General features: G+C 39.7%; 1 protein-coding gene across 1 annotated transcript; it reads left to right on the top strand.

Moving 5' to 3' along the window:
- The first annotated feature begins 3,438 nt into the window (after positions 1–3,438).
- Positions 3,439–17,181, top strand: smarcc2 (SWI/SNF related, matrix associated, actin dependent regulator of chromatin, subfamily c, member 2). The gene is made up of 26 exons (XM_037678888.1): positions 3,439–3,553; positions 4,582–4,701; positions 4,777–4,862; positions 5,008–5,089; positions 5,539–5,631; positions 5,821–5,890; positions 6,545–6,614; positions 7,156–7,231; positions 9,662–9,906; positions 10,387–10,511; positions 10,805–10,858; positions 11,043–11,080; positions 11,178–11,308; positions 11,624–11,695; positions 12,365–12,478; positions 12,561–12,714; positions 12,840–12,956; positions 13,047–13,109; positions 13,200–13,458; positions 13,808–13,969; positions 14,055–14,116; positions 14,232–14,352; positions 14,438–14,601; positions 14,693–14,827; positions 14,937–15,300; positions 16,367–17,181. Exons 1-26 carry the CDS (start codon positions 3,443–3,445, stop codon positions 16,429–16,431), a joined length of 3,153 nt encoding a protein of 1,050 aa, XP_037534816.1. The 5' UTR covers positions 3,439–3,442; the 3' UTR covers positions 16,432–17,181.
- The last annotated feature ends 1,712 nt before the right edge of the window (positions 17,182–18,893 follow it).

Here is an 18,893-nt window from a genome sequence, read left to right as displayed (position 1 = left end):
TATATATATATATATCATATTTTTCACATGAGTGTTTGGCTTTTACAGACCTAGTGAAACTCGTTCCCACAGCTGTGTTATGAATATCCACAAATCACAGCAGACAAATCAATCAGCTGTGGACTTCTTAAAACAGCTGGACACATGTTGGGAATGTTTTCCACGTTCAGTATCTCAGATTAGCGCCTCAGCATAACGTGAATGGCTCATTTCATTATGAAAAGTTTAAAAAGGTATAAATTTGCCCTAAAAGAGATGATTAAACAAACTTAAAAAAATTATCTCGACATGTTGAGTCAGATCTGTGGAACGTTTGAAAATGAGTGTTCATATGGCTTTTGTCTCTGAAAGGAGTGCCTAAACCTAAAAAAAACAAACAAAAAAAAAAAAAAACAGAGTATTTGTTCGACTATAATGCTTTGATTCAGATTAATAACTCAAAGTCTGGCTCCTGTAGTCACTTCCAGGAGTGAACAGAACATAGCACCGGGACAAACGGCAACATTTCTGAGGTATGTCAGAATAACAACTACAGACACATGTGAGCAGGTGGCTTTCCCATTAAAATACAGGTTTCCTCTCCTTCTGCTCCTTCTGCTGTCAGCAAAGCCCCCGTGTTAAAATGAACCATCGAAACATGAAAGGGAGTTCTCACCTTCCCAGAATAAAAACAAGGTGATGGATCTCTAATTAAAGGTGAGAGGTAATGCTATTCTGGGTGGGTTTATGGTGGAATGTGCTGCAGATGACTGGTTTGAGAAATATCGGACTGCAGCATATCACTGCCCCCCCACTCAGCCCCTTCCTCCCAGCCCCAGCACACCTTCCTGGCAGATTCCAGTGCTCAGTTAATTGGACAGGGAGAGTGGGCTGAGAAGGGAAGCGTTCAGGCCCATTAGCAATCCTCCCGTGGAAAGCTGAGCCGAGAGGATCACAGACTCACAAATAGGAGGATTAAAATAATCAATAGGCCTCTCTCTCTCTCTCTCTCTCTCTCTCTCTCTCTCTCTCTCTCTCTCACTCCTTCAGTGCAGACGACACACACACACACACACACACACACACAGCACTACACAGATATGCACACACACGTTCATGAGCAAATACAAACACACTCAGAGTCCGAGGAATTCTAGTTCAAGGTGCAATTTTCCTCTCCCAGTGCTGTCTGTGGACTTTCACAAATTAGTCTGGGTCATGCAAGACACCCCCCCCCACACACACACACACACACACTTACACCTTTTCTTTGTTAATACAGGCTAGTTTCAGCCTCTGACCAAATGAAGACCATTAAAAAGGTCATACATGTGAGAACATTCTGACATATCAGACACATTTGATTCAATAACTTCTGGGGTTTCTTTGTTTTTTCGTCTTTGACAATGTTGCTTAAAAACACTTTTGATGATATCAGTTACAAGGGGTGCGTAATGGGGTAGCTTTAGAGTTGAACCCAATGGTGCAGGCAGACCACAGAGAACTCAGGCGGAAAAATAAATAACTATTTATTAACAAAACAAACACAAAGGCTGACGAGGCAGCAAAACTCATTTGTACAGGACGTAGGAGAACACGGGAATCAAAGCTTGACATGTGGAGACATCATCAGACATTGACCAGCTTACGAAGAACACGAATGCAGACTTACAAACACACACAATAACAAGGACAATGACAAACCTGGGAAGATGACAGGTGACAGAGGAAGAGCTAATCACATGAGGACACAACAGGAATAAACAAATAAACAGGAACACAAGGGGAAGCCCAACACCAAATAAACACAATCCTCACACAGGCTCACAGTCTTCTTCTCAGATTTGGAGAAAGAACATGTTCTGTAGATATTTTCTATCAATAAACTATTTAAATCATACAGTTTTCTTATGGACAGTATGAAACTTGGATATTTGCTGTAATAAAAAAATTCCAGATTTTTTGCCTGACATATCAAGTTCAAGTTCAAGTCAAGTTTATTGGCATCACATGTGATACAGGAAGTGGAATGAAATTATGTACTCAGGGTCCCAGTTACACCCCAAAATAGCAAAAATATAAAGTATAAAAAGAAACAGTATATAATATACAAGGATCTATATAAAGAAGGCCTCTTTGATTTAAAAGGCCTTTAATAATGGTAACTCTGGCATTTTTCTGCAAAGTGTTGGCGTTTGAAACCAGACTAGAAGAGAGATGAATGTACTTTAGTTTGAAACACATAACAAACTAATTAAATATAGTGACACCCCATCTCAGATATTTTAATAAAACTCACACACACAATAGTAAAGCTTTAGCACCAACAATTTAAAAACAGTGATGTAGAAAGGACATGCTATGTTTCATGTCATTTATAAAATGTGACAAAAATAAACTGCCATTGATGCCAATTCTTTATGTTGAGAATGACAACTAATTTGTGTAAAATCAGAGTAACAACAATCAAAGATAAATATATATCTAAAATGAATTCACTATGCAGTCGCATGTTTTTAAAGTTGTGCAAAAAAAAGAAGCATATTTTTAAAAATGTATTCAAATTATGTGGTCCAGCATGACCCAATGTCTTATCTTTGCGTAAATTATTTTTTTTAATCATTTGAAAAGTGAGGACGATGCGGGCCTTTGATATGCCACATTACTTGATCTTCATCTGACAATGTTTGAATAACTATAATTTTATGAACATGAACATTGGATCTAGATGAAAAAAGCATATATATTTTTTTAAGTACATGAAAGAATGTATATCTCAGCCAGAACTTCCATTGGTCTTATTAAGATGTCCACAATGTAATATCTGTAGGGACCATCTTCTAGTTCTTATTTTTTCCACTTTTAATATATAAAGTAAGTGGATTAGTGATACTGTATATAGCCAAATGTATGCATTCTAAAAATTTTAGCATGAATAAAGTTTATTTAATATATTTTCATGAATTTTGACAGTTTTCATTTTAGCCTACATTTAATTGCCCTTTGTCTCATATACCATACCATAGCATAGCAGCTTTATTTATAGAGCACATTGAATACCCACAGGACAAAAGTGATGTATACATAATAAAACAATCAGATAATCAGATAATAAAGAACAATTCAAATAACTAAAAGTCAACAAGGCCAGGGAGAAGAGATGGGTTTTAAGAAGGGATTTATAAACAGACAGGGAAATATGATCTAGCAGTTGGTCAAAACTGTGTACATTAAAAAAAAAACATGTATTCGAAAATGAAATCTTAGACTGAACCATAATTAAAGGAGTATCATTTCATGTAGCTTTAAATTATCATTATGATGGAGGGTGAAAACATAATTTGCACAACTCTGCCCCCTGCTGGTCATCTGTTGTCACCACAGTGCCGCGGTCAGTTGCAGTAGCACGCTCTGTCCGCTAGGAGGCAGCCAGCCGACGTCGACTAGTTGTCTGCAGGCAAAGATGGCGGTGCGGAAGAAAGACGGCGGCCCGAATGTAAAATATTTCGAAGCGTCTGACACCGTTTCGCAGTTTGATAATGTCCGCGTCTGGCTGGGAAAGAATTACAAAAAGGTACCGAGCGCATGTTTTGTAAGCATGCACCTGGGAGCTGTAGTTTTCCGCCCTGAAATGTACGCGCTTTACCTATCAGGCAAAGGCAGTGACAAAGAGAGGAGGGAGGGTGCTGCTCAGCGTCCAGCTGTTTGATTCACTAAAAGGATGCTGTGCCGACGGCTGCCCCAGATGCGGTCTCTAATGACGGTGTCTAGGCGTGTTTTTGTAGCTAATCTGATCCAAAATCTCCACACAAACAGACCTGAGAGAAAGAGTTTCGGAGAAGAAAAAAAAAGGGTGACTTTAGCGAACCGGAGAGAGCAGGCTAGCTAGGCTAATCGGCTAACGGAGAAAGCAGCGCACATCCAGATGTTGGCTCTACGGCGCGCCTCTGGCACTGAAGTCATGAGGGATGTTGAATCACACCGAGTGGCCTTTGGCGTGAAAGCATGCATATTTAATAAAATATGTAACATTTAAAAATAAAATAAGTCACCAGAAAGGATTCCCTCATTCATTGTCCATCACATAAATAAATCAAAGGCTTACAATATTGCTTTTTCTAAGTCATAGAAGCCTCCACTACTCACATACATTTTCAATTATAACTATTTATCAACAACAGAAAACAGAACAAAAAGGTAATAAATAATGTGAGGCTCACTGAGTGCATGAAGATTGCTATAGGCAGTTATTGTTCAAAACAAGTACACACGTTTTATTAAATACATAAGTAAAAACTGAATATATGAGATGTAAGGAGTAATTAATGTACAACTGAATAATGAATTGAAAGCATTCAGATGATGTGAAAATTAGCAATAAATTTACACACAACTCAGTAATGCTATATGTTTAAATGGTCTATATAAGTATTAAGTTATTTACATTGTTTACGCTGCATTTGTGGAAACTTGTAACTTAAATATTTACAAGTTCTTGGATAAAAGTGAAAATATTGACCCTTCCAGAGTGCACATAAATGTCTCACTGCAGCCCAAACGCCTACTGAATGTGTCTATTTTGACTCCCCGTTTGTCTCTCAGTACATCCAGGCCGAGCCTCCTACCAATAAATCCCTGTCCAGCCTGGTGGTCCAGCTGCTGCAGTTCCAGGAGGAGGTGTTCGGTAGGCATGTCAGCAACCCTCCCCTCACCAAGCTGCCGGTACATTACTTTCTGCTCCATCTCTTAGTACCAGCACTGTCAGTATTCTGAGGCTGCTGTGCTTTCTGCCTGCAGATGAAATGTTTTCTAGACTTCAAGTCAGGAGGGGCTCTCTGCCACATTCTGGCGGCTGCCTACAAGTTCAAGAGTGACCAAGGATGGTAAGACTTTCTTTCCAGCTGACCTTAGCTTTTTAGTAATTGTACATTTCATAAGTAAAGTGTTTAAATTCTAAAGTGACAGTACTTTATTGGATTTTGGCTAGCTTGCTGTTTCATGTGTAACTCCAGTCTAATTTCCTGGTAGGCGCAGGTTTGACTTCCAGAATCCATCAAGGATGGACCGAAATGTGGAAATGTTCATGACAATTGAGAAGTCCTTAGTGCAGGTGAGTTTAAGTGTTTTTTAAATTTATATATTTAGCTTTAAAAACATTAGATGGACTGTAATTGTGGATAAATCAATTATTTTCCTCTTAAATTTGTCAGGGATTTTCACTTGTAATTTTTTTTTTAAACTTGAAAGCTTTTTTTTTAATGCTTTTCTTTTTTGCAAACGTAAGTTCTGTTAAACACTGTGTTGGGACGATTACTTGTCTCCTTTTGTTATGTCACATTTAGGAAGTGTCTTCAGAATCAGCCTACTGAGATTAAAAGATAAAAAGATAGAAATAAAGTATGCCCGGTCACACTAATCCATCTTAATCAGTCTGGCAACGTTACAAGTTCATTTAGAGTTCAGTTCATCCGTATAGGTAGAATTCTCTTTTATTTGAAACATCTTGAAAGTAAATATAAATATTAGGTGTAAAACGGGCATCTGCTGCGTTTCTTACAGAACAACTGCCTGAGTCGACCCGTCATCTACCTGAGTCCTGATATTGAACCAAAGCTGCTTGGAAAACTGAAAGACATCATCAAAAGACATCAGGTGGGGTTTATGGTTTATGATGTTAAAGCTATTATAGGTAGAAACATTCTGGTCACAGTACATTTAAAGTATTTATCAATCTTTTTTGTAATAATTTGTGTTTCCATACATTGTTCTTACTAAAAGAAAAAAAAGAGTATTTTTTTCCTAGTGCGTATGTAATTTACATGTTTTTTTTTTGAGTTGCAGGGTTCAGTGACCGAAGACAAGACCTCCAGCTCTCATGTTGTGGTGCCTATTCCTACTAGCCTGGAGGAAGGTGACGCATTCATATTAAACACAGACTGTTGCTTTTGTCCCCCTTCGAGGAGCGAATAGTAGGAATTAGACATACCCTTTGTCTGCACTGTGAGCACAACTTAGAAAACAAGTAAAGTTTCATTTTGGCGTGTGGCTACATCTAGGCGTAAGAAACTTTCCTTTTAAAATTGGGTTGTTGCATCACAATCCAAGATGGCCGCCCTAATCATTTTAGGAAGCTATACTTAAAAGTCTTTGTTTTGCTATAAAGTATAATTTCCTCAAATGATTGTGGAGGTTGCTGAGGTGACTGAAGAGTTATCTATGGTGGCCAAGGCCACCAGTGGCCACCTCCTGGCTCCACCATTGCACCTGGTGGTGGTTTAAATTGCTCTCTCCACTCACCAGGATCTCTCACTCTGTGCTGCCTCAGACAAGAAAAAAAAAAAACTATACTTTTACACAGTGTAACTCTTTCCTAGTTGAATGTCTCACATCAAAAGCATTAAGGTTTCCTTCCATTCCCAGTTCAATTCCAGTCCAGAAAAACACTCCAAAACTACAAACGTTCACTAATCAAACCTGACGGGGGACATCGATTTACTGCTTGTTGTTCTGAGTTCTGCTGCATGAGTAACAACTGTGCTAATACTATGTAATATCTTTGGTCCAGAGGAGTGGGTGCGCCCTGTGATGAAGAGAGACAAACAAGTTCTGCTCCACTGGGGATATTTTCCAGACAGGTCTGTTTTGAGTTGATGCTTCATCACACAACAGTAGCACAAAGACATGAACTTAAGGGTTGTTATATTTCAAATGCTTTTATTTATTTAGTATATGTTTACATGCAGGGAGCTGGATTATTATTACTTATTCCAGTCAGAAGAACGTGTAATAATTGTGACAACTGAGGAGCATCTGTCAGCTTTTTAATCTCAGTTTGAAAGTGTGTAGCTAGAACACAGTTCTGTCACTTATTCCGAATGGAGAGTTGTAGCAGGACCCAAATGCAAGCTCAACTTAACTGTACAAACAATGAACAGACAAGCCAGCATTGTACTGTGGAAGGCATCTAGTGACAGCAAACGTAAAATTAATAACATGAGCAAATAGCTAAATTAACCAAAAACCTAAGAAATAAAAATCAGACAAACTTTACCAGGTTTAAAGTAATAAACTTTCACATGACTGAGCCTACACATTGGTCCTCCTGTGGTTTTCTCAGAAGCCTCAACGTAGAGTTTGTTTCATGACTTTTGATTTTGTTCCTCTGGCGGTCTTTAGTTACGACACCTGGATCCCTGCCAGTGAGATTGAGGCTGCAGTGGAGGATGCTCCCAGCACAGAAAAGCCCAGAAAGGTAAGTGTTATTATCTCTCGTGCCTTCTGTCACTCAACTTCTTCAAACAATTATATTTTACTTTGAATTTCTTATTAAAACTGTAGGAATTATTGAGCATTGTGTCTTCAAGGTTTTTCACAGCAATTAATTATAATTTTTATGATCACAAAATTCATGCACTGAGGGAAACACAGTAATTAAAATATATATATTAGTTTTTTAATAACTGCAGTATTAACAACATGATGCCATCTTGTTATCCCAGTTTACATAGTTATGTTTTGAAATCACCTGAATTTCAGCTGGAATTAAAACCGATAATGTTAGAGTCTGCAGAACAAGTTTATTTTCTTGTTTCTCGTTTTTTTCTGTTTTATGCAGATGATTCATTAGTTGTTTTTTAGCTTGAAGCTCCCAAGGGGGACATTGTTATTCCTTTTACTTTTTGTATTCTTTTCAAAACACTCAAAATGATGTTTTGTTGCAAACTGGCACTTGATTAAATAGTGTCTGCTCTTGGGATTTTTCTGAACCATAAATTCAAAGCAGTTTATTATCTCTTATTGCACATTCAGAGTGTTACTTAACATTTGTTGCCATGGTGAAGAATTCAGACAGCTAAAGCAGCACTGGTTCAGTCTGTCCTTTTCACTCCTTCAATTAACATTTTTTTTCTTTTTCTGTACAGTTTGTTTTATTTAAAAAGTAGCCTATAGGAAGTTCTACCCGAAGTTAACATTAGATTACCAAAGTCACTGTAGATTAGAGCTGCGAGTTTTGGTCGGAGCCCGACCCAAAATTCAGGTTGGGTTGTGCCAACATTATGTGCTTGATGGGCGGGTCGGGTCGATCTTGAGCTTTTGATGTGGTTTTAATTGCACATGTGACTCCGCCTGCCATTTGCTCTTATCACATATCTGAGGATTTGCAATTGACCCACAACAAACGACATAATGGAGATGTAAAGTATTAAACAAAAGCTACAAAGCCAGCACAGTGAAACCTGCTGATGTGTGTCAGGTCAGTTGCACGCTCAGGTCCGACTGGCTAGTTGAAAAAGGTAAAAAAAAAAGTTGCGTTAGGCTTCAGATGGACAACTGGATCATCGGCCACACGCGTCCGCTGACCGGCCGGTTGAAATAATTTTTTTTTAAGTTGCGTTACGCTTCTGTTGGACAACCGGATCATAGGCCGCGTGCGTCTGCTGACCGTCCGGTTGAAAGAATTTTTAAAAAGTTGCAGTGAGCTTCAGATGGACAACCAGATCACTGGCTGTGCATGTCCACTAACCAGCCAGTTGAAAGAGGTTTAAAAAAAAATCATGTTAAGCTTCAGATGGACAATCGGATCATGGGCTGTGCGCGTCCGCTGACCGGCCAGTTGAAAGAGTTTTTAAAAAGTTGCGTTAAGCTTCAGATGAACAACCGAATCATCGGCCGCACACGCCCACTGACCAGCCGCTTGAAAGAGTTTTTTTTTATTTTTAAATCACGTTAAGTTTCAGATGGACAATCAGATCATCGGCCACGTCTGCGTCTCGCTCCACACCTTGCTGCCATCTACAGTGAAGGAAGTTGCAGCATCTGAAGCAGCGTGCTCAATTAAAATAGCCTTGTTCCATATTTTTCCAAATAATTTCACTCAAAAAAATATTTTTGTTCATCTGTGCAATAGCCTATCTTTAGAGATGATATTTTTAGGCTATTCGTTTTGTATATTAATATCCATTTGGTGAAACAATAAATCTTATCTTCCTTTTATTGAAATATGTTTTTAAAAGATGTCAAACTGATTTGCTTACAAATTCAGTAAAAGCTTAATAATCTTAATTTTTTTTAGGTTCGAGCCTGTAATTATAGTTAATTGGTCAGGTCAGGCTCGGACAAAATGGCTATTGGCTGGGTTCAGGTCGGATATTTTAGGCCCAAATGCAACTCTACTTCTGTCACAAATTGGTGCTGGTGAACCCAGTTGTGCAGGCAAGCAAGTGAGGACTCAGGAGATTTATAAAATAAAGAATTTATTAACAAAACAAGAGCTGACGGGGCAGCAAAAACAAACAAGAATGAACAGGAGGTACTCACACAATGGGTCATCACTGGTGAACAGTAGACAATGCCAGGACAAATACTAACACAAAGACACAGACTTGAATACAGGATACACCAATCAGACAAAGTGAAGTCACCTGTGAGGGATCACGGATGCCAGAGACAGAAGACGCAGGACATAAACACGTCACAAGATGAGGTTAGACACCAAACACAAACCCTATAGACACATAAACAGAGGATCAGGGGAACACAGACATGAACACAACACCAAGGACAAAACCACAACTCCTACAACTGTAGATGTCCTCTGCTTAGTTAAACTCCAATATGCAGTTAAATATTAACATTGCCTTCGGCTTGCTTCCTGAAAACGTTGAAATATTTTTGTCGACAGGTCCACGCGAAGTGGATTTTAGACCTGGATCAGTATAACGAGTGGATGAACGAGGAGGACTATGAGGTGGGAGAGGGTTGTCCTAAGAGGAAGAGGATTTCCGCCAAGACTCTCACAGACGAGGTGACCACACCTGACGAGCGGAAGGACAAGAAACCCGGCAGCGCCAAGAAAAGAAAGCGCTCGCCATCACCCTCCCCCACGCCTCCGCCTCAGGAGAGCAAGAAGAAGAATACCAAAAAAGGGTACGGATCCACATGCGTTCTGATGCACATCACAAATACTGAAGGATGTTGGTAGTGTGGTGGTTAGTGTGAGCAGTAATGAAGCCTTGCATTAGTTCAGGCAGGTATGTAGTCACAAGTTACTTTAAATCCATTTAGCTCCTGTACATAATATATTTATACAAAAATATTGACACAGTCAGCTGTTTTATTAAATACTTTCACTCAGTTTATTTCCAATTTTTATTTACATTTTTAAAATAAAATTTTAAGCTCTGCTTTTTGTTTCATCGCCTGCGTGATTCCAGCTACTCTTACAGAACCCCCCCCCCCCCCAAAAAAAAAAAAACCTTCTGAACCTGTGAATAGTTTGGACCAAGAACTGTCTCTAACTATTCCAGATTCTTTTAGTGAATGGATGTAAAGCTCAGCAGAGAAGACAAAATGGCTTTGTTGTATAAAAGTGGATATACTTGGAAACTGTTTGGTCTGTGTTGACAGGCCGACAACGCCCTACACCAAGTCTAAACGGGGTCAAAGGGAGGAGGAACAGGAGGATCTGTCCAAAGACCTGGATGAAGCATCACCTGTTCCAGCATCTGATGAGGGAAACACAGCCAAGACAAGTAGGCCCAAAATGAAACTGTTGAAATGGTTTACACACCTAAACAAAACAAATATTTTTGCCTTCCTCACGTGGATAGATTATATTTTTTTGGCTTTTATAGGCCGTTATACTTTAATAGATATTTAGTATATTTTTCTGCTTATAGTATTGTTTCATGTACTTTTTAATTTTTATTGTTTTATATACTAAAATGTATTGGTTTGCTTGGTTGAATGTTGAAACACTTTGGTCAACGTTTGTCATTTTTAAATGTGCTAAAAAATTAAATGAAATTTGACCTCTTCATTGCAGATAACACTAAGAAAGATTGTGATTCAACCCCGGTCAAAGGAGGAACAGACATGGGTGAGCTTGTTAAAATATTTGTCGAACATTTTTCTAAGCTTTTCAGAACAAATAAAACACCATAAAGTCAGAGGTGTAGATCTTTAAATACTCATGGTTGAATAATGTTATAATAAAATAATTTAAATATATTTCCTGCTCAGTTTGTTTTCACAAACAGTTTTTTTCTGTGTAATTTGAGCAGATGAGCAGGAAGATGAGTCTATGGAAACAACAGGAAAGGTATTATAGTCACTAAAAGTGAAAATAAAGCCAAAATACATAAAACAAGCTAAATGAATCGATTTGTGTTAACTCAAAGGTTTGTGTGTTCAAACAGGAAGAGGAGGAAGGTTCTCCCAGTGTGAAGGGTGAACCTGTGAAGGGCTCAGACCTTCATGAGGACAACGTGACTGAGCAAACCCACCACATCATCATACCGAGCTATGCTGCCTGGTTCGACTACAACAGGTACAAATACAAATAGATTCAGCTGGTTTCTCTCTATAACCAGTGAGTCACCCAGCAGACTTTGTTTTATGTTGAAGTATTTTATCAATTTTGAGCACAGCATCTAGACCCACTTACTGTATGTCTAGAATGGCTGTGGTGGATGTACAGACCAGAGGGGTGTCTCACCGTCTTTATTTATTGTTTGTCAAACGATGTCAGTCAGATTTAGTAACCATGCTCACATGCCTCTTGTTTCACAAAACATAATCCCATTTATTCTTTAAATTCCCTTGAGCTTGTTCTCATCCATGCTTTTAACTCTTTTACCTGCAGCGTTCATGCCATTGAGCGTAGAGCACTGCCAGAGTTTTTTAACGGGAAGAATAAATCCAAAACCCCAGAGATGTAAGTATTTGATTCATACAAATACACACTGTTGATGTGATCCACCGGACCAGGGGTCTGCAACCTTTACAATCAAAAGAGCCATTTTACGCCTTTGTGCACTAAATTAAAAGTGTTCAGAGCCGCAACAACCTGCTACAACTGTGGTTATCAACTGGTGGCCCATGGGCCACTTTTGGTTTGTTGGAGGGGCCTTTTGTGGCTACAAGGGGTGACATTTTAAAGATAAAAATATCTACCGGTAATAATTTATATTTTTACAATTTAAGACAAATGAAAAGACCAGATTCTTTTAAAGAGAGGGTTTTTAAATTAATAAAAACTATGAACTATGCAGACCTAATTAATTAGGTATAAAAATAAAGCATAAAGTTAAACTGTGTATGTTTTACTCCTTGTACTTGTTCCAGTATTCACATATTTGCAAAAGAAATGACAGGAAAACTTTTAAAATTACCAGTAGTCCTTTGTTGTTGTTTGTATAACAACCAATAAAATTCAGTTTTGTGTTAGTTTTGGTCAAAGTTCAAAAGAGCCGCTGCAGAGGGACCAAAGAGCCGAATGTGGCTCCAGAGCCGCAGGTTGCAGACCCCTGGACCAGACAATTGAAAGTTACAGTGTATGAACAGTAGAGGGAAATATTTCAAACCACTTCCTTCCTTGTTTTAGTTATCTGGCATACAGAAACTTCATGATTGACACCTACCGACTGAACCCTCAGGAGTACTTGACCTCCACTGCGTGCCGCAGGAACCTGGCGGGAGATGTGTGCGCCATCATGAGGTAGGTGGAGGGTTTGTAGCTCGTTATGTCTTTGATCAAACTTTCTACCTGCAACACATCATCTGCACTTGTTCTTCTGCAGGGTCCATGCTTTTCTAGAGCAATGGGGATTGATCAACTACCAGGTGGACTCTGAAAGTCGGCCCACTCCCATGGGACCCCCACCCACCTCTCACTTCCATGTCCTCGCAGACACTCCCTCAAGTCTGGTGCCCCTGCAGCCCAAAACATCACAGGTCTGCAAAAATGTACATGTAAATGCGTAGATTGACATTTCTTCAAGTTATTTCACACTTTCCACCCTTACATTGTGCCCCCCCCCCCCCCCCCCCCACACCCCCCCCCCCCCCCCCCCAATCAGACTCCAGCCACCCCGCAGATAATGCCATTCCCTGATAAGGTGAAGGACAAACCAGCAGACCTGCAAAACTTTGGACTGCGGACTGACATGTACAGCAAGAAGTCTGGATCTGCAAAGGTAAAAACCCACCATCAGTCAAAACGATTGTTTTGCTATCGTTGTTGTATTTTATGAAAGTGGTGGTGATTTGATGTTTTTTGTGTGCAGAGCAAGAATGGAGCAAGCTCGATGAGGGAGTGGACAGAGCAAGAAACACTTCTACTACTCGAGGTATCATTCTTTTAATTTACCTGTGATTTTCTTATAGCTCGGTATTCCATTTCCGTTAGGTGAGGCTAATAAGGTTTTTGTTTCTGTCAGGGCCTGGAGATGTACAAAGACGACTGGAACAAGGTATCTGAACATGTTGGCAGCCGTACGCAAGACGAGTGCATCCTGTACTTTCTGCGGCTGCCCATTGAAGACCCATACTTGGAGGACACCTCCTCGTCTATGGGCCCACTGGCTTACCAGCCGATACCTTTCAGCCAAGCAGGAAACCCTGTCATGAGCACGGTGGCCTTCCTTGCTTCTGTAGTTGACCCACGTGTGGCCTCAGCTGCAGCCAAATCTGCTCTTGGTGAGATTTTGCCTCATTTCAATGGTCTTTTTTTAATTTATTTATAGCATTTATGGCTATGTGAGATGATGCTGAAGGCAAAATGTTGCTGTGAAAGGAGACCAGAGAGATTAACTAAATGACACTTTATCTAGAGCAAGAAGGAGCTTAAAAACAGTGCTTTCCCTCCTGTAACTTCTCATCAAATACACAACACTGATGAAACTGGAACTCTTCACATACCTAAATAATGTTGCAGATTTCTGTTTCATCTACTGCAGTTCATATATTATGCAGTAGATTTTTGAAAACAACCCGAAGACCTCGTTTTTCTTCATCTTAACAGCTGTATGTTGTTGCTTCCTCTCAGAGGAATTTTCCAGAATGAAGGAGGAGGTTCCTGCCGCACTTGTTGAGGCTCACGTAAGGCGGGTGGAGGAAGCAGCGAGGGTCAACGGTCGACAGGATCCCCTGTATGGCCTGGAGGGTAGTGGTATCGCAGGCACTGGGCTGGAGGAGGGAGAAAGGCCAGGTAGGATAAGCACATGCTCAAAACTGACGACAAAGAGTCATAATATCCCTAAACTGTAAACTTTTCTCACTTGGTTTCTCTTTAGATGAAAACAGTGATGAAAGTAAAAGTGACAGCCAATCAAGTGAAGACAAGAGAGATGCTAAGGTGATACTTGTTCAGTTGTTTACTTGTTGAAATGTTAATTTTGGATTTAATACTTTTACTTAACAAAACTGCAGAATTGTCAAACTGTGACTGTTGTTATTATTTCTTAATTTAGGACAGTAAAGATGGTGCAATAGAGGAGGAGGAGAAGCAGGTGGAAAATGGGAAGAAGGAAGAAGACAGAGGAAGAGAACCTGAAGGAGACAGGGAGGCGGACAAAACTGAGTCTGAGATGGGTACGAAAAGCCTCATCCGCAAGAACAAACCTAAACACAAAGTTATCTAAGAGGAAATATTTTTAAAAAGGTTTTGTTCTCTTAGTTGATGGAGAAAAAGAGAAGGATGCAAAAGAGGGAACAGAGGAAGGACAAAGAGAAGGAGACATCGAGGGAGAAAGGAAGGCGAAGGTTGAGCGTGATGTGGGAGAGGGGAACCTGGCTACTGCTGCTGCCTCTGCTTTGGCTGCCGCTGCTGTCAAGGCCAAGGTGAAGCCAATTACATCAGTGTGATATCGTTCATCGCCTGTTTTCTTTGTTGGTTTCTAAACCATCAGATTCTCTTTCACTTTGTGCCCAGCATCTGGCTGCAGTGGAGGAGAGGAAGATCAAGTCTCTGGTGGCTCTGCTGGTGGAGACACAAATGAAGAAGCTTGAGATTAAACTGCGACACTTTGAAGAACTGGAAACTATCATGGACAGAGAGAGGGAAGCTGTAAGTGAGGGAGCTTGGGATATGCTGTACCTAAAATACCTAATTGCAGTAGTTATAAAGTTATTGTTTGCTTTTTACCAAACCGTCTGAGATATGTTTGCATTTCCAGCTGGAGTATCAGCGGCAGCAGCTGCTGGCTGACCGTCAGTCTTTCCACATGGAGCAGTTGAAATATGCTGAAATGAGGGCTCGGCAGCAGCACTTCCAGCAGATTCAGCACCAGCAGCACAGCCAGGCGGGGGGCCCTCACGCTACCCAGGCCGCCTCAGGCCCCCCACCCCAAGGCCTGACTGCAGCTCAGCCAGCTCCCAGCACACCAGCATCGCAGACGGCACCCAGCCCTGCACCACCGTCCACTTCTGCTCCAGCACCTGAGTCCCAGCCACCTCCAGGAGCTCACACCTCACCTCCCTGCCCCCCAGCCCAAGCCCAAGCCCCTCACGCCAGCTCAAGCACTACACCTGTACTTCATGGTGAGTTAAATATGGGAGTTTAAACATTTATTGATACAGCAAGTTTGTTTTAATTTCCATGTTGTATTATTACATTTTACACATTTAGACCTTGTACAGGACTTGCCGCCATACATGTCGCACCACTGCAAAAGTCGCATCAGTCCAAATATGTCTAATAAAGTGGGAAAAAAAAACAAATATGTTGCTTCGCTGTATAAGTCGCATCGTATAATCCGCTGACAACCCGGAAACGTGGGCTGGTGTTGTGCCAAAAATCGATTGGCTGCCAAATGGCGGCCGCGGAAGCGTGCACAGAAGGACTTTAACAAGAACTTAACAAGATTAACACTTAAAAACAATTAATTGTATGCTCGAAATTATAGTAAAGGTGTGTCTCAGTTGAACTTTTCATTAATAAATGCACTTTAACGGTCAAATCAGCTGCATTTCACCTGAGCGGTGCGGTGAAATGCAGCTGATTTGATGTTTGCTCCAGGAGTTCCGAAGCGAGACCAAGGTGGTTTGTATGGCAAGACAACTGTCTCATTAATAGCCATTTCTACCTATTAATGAGACACTTGGCTTGCCATATAAGCTGAAGGCCCTCTAGTGGCTGAAAATGGTATTATTCAATACCAAAGTAGTGTTCAATATTTTCTATGTCAGAATGAATAAAATCGTCAGATCTCAGCCAAAAAATCGAGTTATAAATATGAGAAAAACAAAACAAAAACATAAATACGTCATGTCGCTGTATAAGTCGCAGGGCATGCTAATTTATGCAAAAAACTAACTTATACAACGAAAATTATGGTAATCATGTCAGCAGATCAGACACCAAGGGGATCATTTCATAACAACCTAAAGCACTAGTTTAGATTTTTTTTTTTTAAATATTGTAAAATATTGATAGAATTAAATATCTGCTGTGTTCTGTTGAGATGACTTTACAGATTCCTGCAGGTTGACAACTTTATCTTGTCAGGACAAATTCTATAAAAATCTCTAGTTTCCAGGAGTCATAAAGTATTTGAATCAGTCAGAAGTGAAGAAGAAAATAAAATCCTCTGTTTCACCCCCACAGAGTCCAACACCCCTCTGCCAGGGGAGACACTCCACCCCTCAGCTCCTGTCCCCCCACCACAGTGAGAAAAGAAAAACAGCTGATCATTTCAAAACCTGCCTGTTCCATCTGAAATGAAGAAGTCATCGACTGAAAGACGACAAACACATTTTTCATATTCAGTCATTTTTATCCCACTTGGAAAATCGATGTTTGACCGAAAAATAATGTAAATGTCTCTTGACTGTGTAAAAAAAGAAGTCGACTTTTGAGGAAAATTGATTTTCATCCTTTGAGGTCGACTGGAGGGCAACGTGTCAAATCAAAATTGTAAGCTGAACGCCGAAGATCTGGTTACATAGATCATCAACATGCCAGCACTCTAGAAGAACAAAAGATTTCTCTTGGGTTTTGGATTAGTTTGTTTTCCTAAAGCAGTTTGTTCACGGAGTCTCGTTCTTCCTCCTCTCTTCTTGTGCTAAAGGTACGAATATACATGTATGTAAGAATAAAAGCACTTTTATTAGGTTTCCCAAGGTCTTTCTGAAAGATTTGAAGCATTGATCTAATTGAACTTTAGCACTTATATCTTTGTTTTGTTGTTTTAAACCCTTTAAACTACAGAAGGGTTTGAAAAATCAGGAACGGTTTTCATGGTCCTTCCTCGGGGTCAAGCCTGAAGGTCTGTAATGAAGGAAAAGATTTCAATTGAAGATGATGCCTGTTTGAAATTAAATAAGTTTGGATGCAGTTGACGAAAATATGCTGTAAACTGAATTTTCTGTTACAAACACAATTTTTTACGATGTTACGGAAAGTATTTTAAAAATACTGTAAGCTTGAGGTCCTGACAAAACCTCCCATTGAAAATCAAGCACTTAACTTAAAAACCTGTCAGTATTTCTCTAGTGTGGATGAACTCTAAACATCCAGATTGTAAGTGAAGAATGTAACGTTCAAAAGAGATGACTGAATCTTTAAACCTGCCACATACAGCATGACCCCAGTCAGATTTAGATGCTGCGTTAACTGTTTTTATAATCACGTTTATCTCACATTTATTCCGTGACTTTTGTTGTGGTTGCGTTAAGAGAATCTTCAGCAACTTGTTTTTGTTGTTGCGTTTCACGTTAAAATTGGAGGAAACTTTAATGCTGTCAACAAGGGAACACTCAAAACAGAGAATTCTGTCCACAATATCTGCAACGATATCCTCACTTTTTATCCTGACAATTTTTTATATTTTTACTGTCAGTTTTTTCATTTTATTTTACTTTGATATCTCAACATTGTACCTGTATATTATCATCTTTGTAGTCTGTATTTACCCCCTCCTCCACCTGTGTGTGTGTGGTTGTGTGTGCGTGCGTATGTGTACATGCCATTAAGACTTGTAAATCACATTACCATTCAGTTTTTAATTTAAGTGCCATCAGCTGTGTGTTCACCGAGCTCGATGAATAAAAAAAAAAAAAACAGCTTTGCTCTGCACATGGACGGCTCATCCCATCAGTGTTGTGATATTTACTCCCATAAGATGGTGGAACTGTCCATAAAGCCAGTATTACAGACCTCACCGCAGTCGTGAGCATAAATGGACATCTTTTATCTGTGTTATTATTACTACATTGTGTGCATTTTGTGATATGAAATAAATGTCTGCTCAGTTTCTGTATGTTTTTCACGCTGCTCAAAGCGGCCGCAGTTATTCAGTAGAAATTTATTTTTTTCCTCTGTGAATCATCACATTAGTGCTGACAGTTACTCTGGCAGCTTATATATATATATATAAAAAAAGTCAAAACAGGTTTTCGTTACAAAATGTTTGAGAGAAAAAAAATAAAGACGTGATGAGGGGTCGTCGTGTTAAGTAATTTGTTGAATGGTGAATCACACAAGGAAGTAAATCCAAGAAATTTTGTGTCAAACTTGATTGGCTAATTTTTCCCATATAGGTTTGCAAGTTGAACACAAACACACCTTTTTGATTTTAGTATGAAAAGCAAAATGTTAAAAGTTATAACGGTGTGATGTAACGGTGTGACAGAACCAGCACACAATACTAAACCAAGAGGAGAATCGTTCTTGACTGGACAATGAAAAGCTTCCCATTTTCAAGAAACCTGTGCGTAACTCCAAAGTGCTTTTGAAAGTGAACGCTAACATTTTTTTCTATATAATTTACATGAAATCAATCATACTTTACATTAGGCTAAAATTATGCAAAAACCTAAATGGTGCCAAAGGAAATCAATCTGCTCTTGATGACTGTGACAGCAAATTAACTGAGATCCTGAGACCTCAGCACCTTCAAAACTTTTTATTTCTATTGTTTAGCATTTCCCAACGTGACATTTCATTTTGCAGATTGTAGTTAGTGAGGGTAGGGAGCAGGTTGAAGAGAACCTTGAAAGTTGGAAGGATGGTCTCCAGAGTGCAGCGGTGGAAGTCAGTAAAGCAACAAGATCAAACGTGTGTGAATGTGAGGAAAACGGCAGCAAGGGATAGAGATATTGAATAAGTTTAAATACTTGGGAGCAACAGGTAG

This window comes from Nematolebias whitei, chromosome 7, assembly GCF_014905685.2.
Source record: "Nematolebias whitei isolate Nwh7 chromosome 7, NemWhi1, whole genome shotgun sequence".
Classification (NCBI taxonomy): Eukaryota; Metazoa; Chordata; class Actinopteri; order Cyprinodontiformes; family Rivulidae; genus Nematolebias; species Nematolebias whitei.
This window is presented reverse-complemented; position numbering and strand designations above follow the sequence as displayed.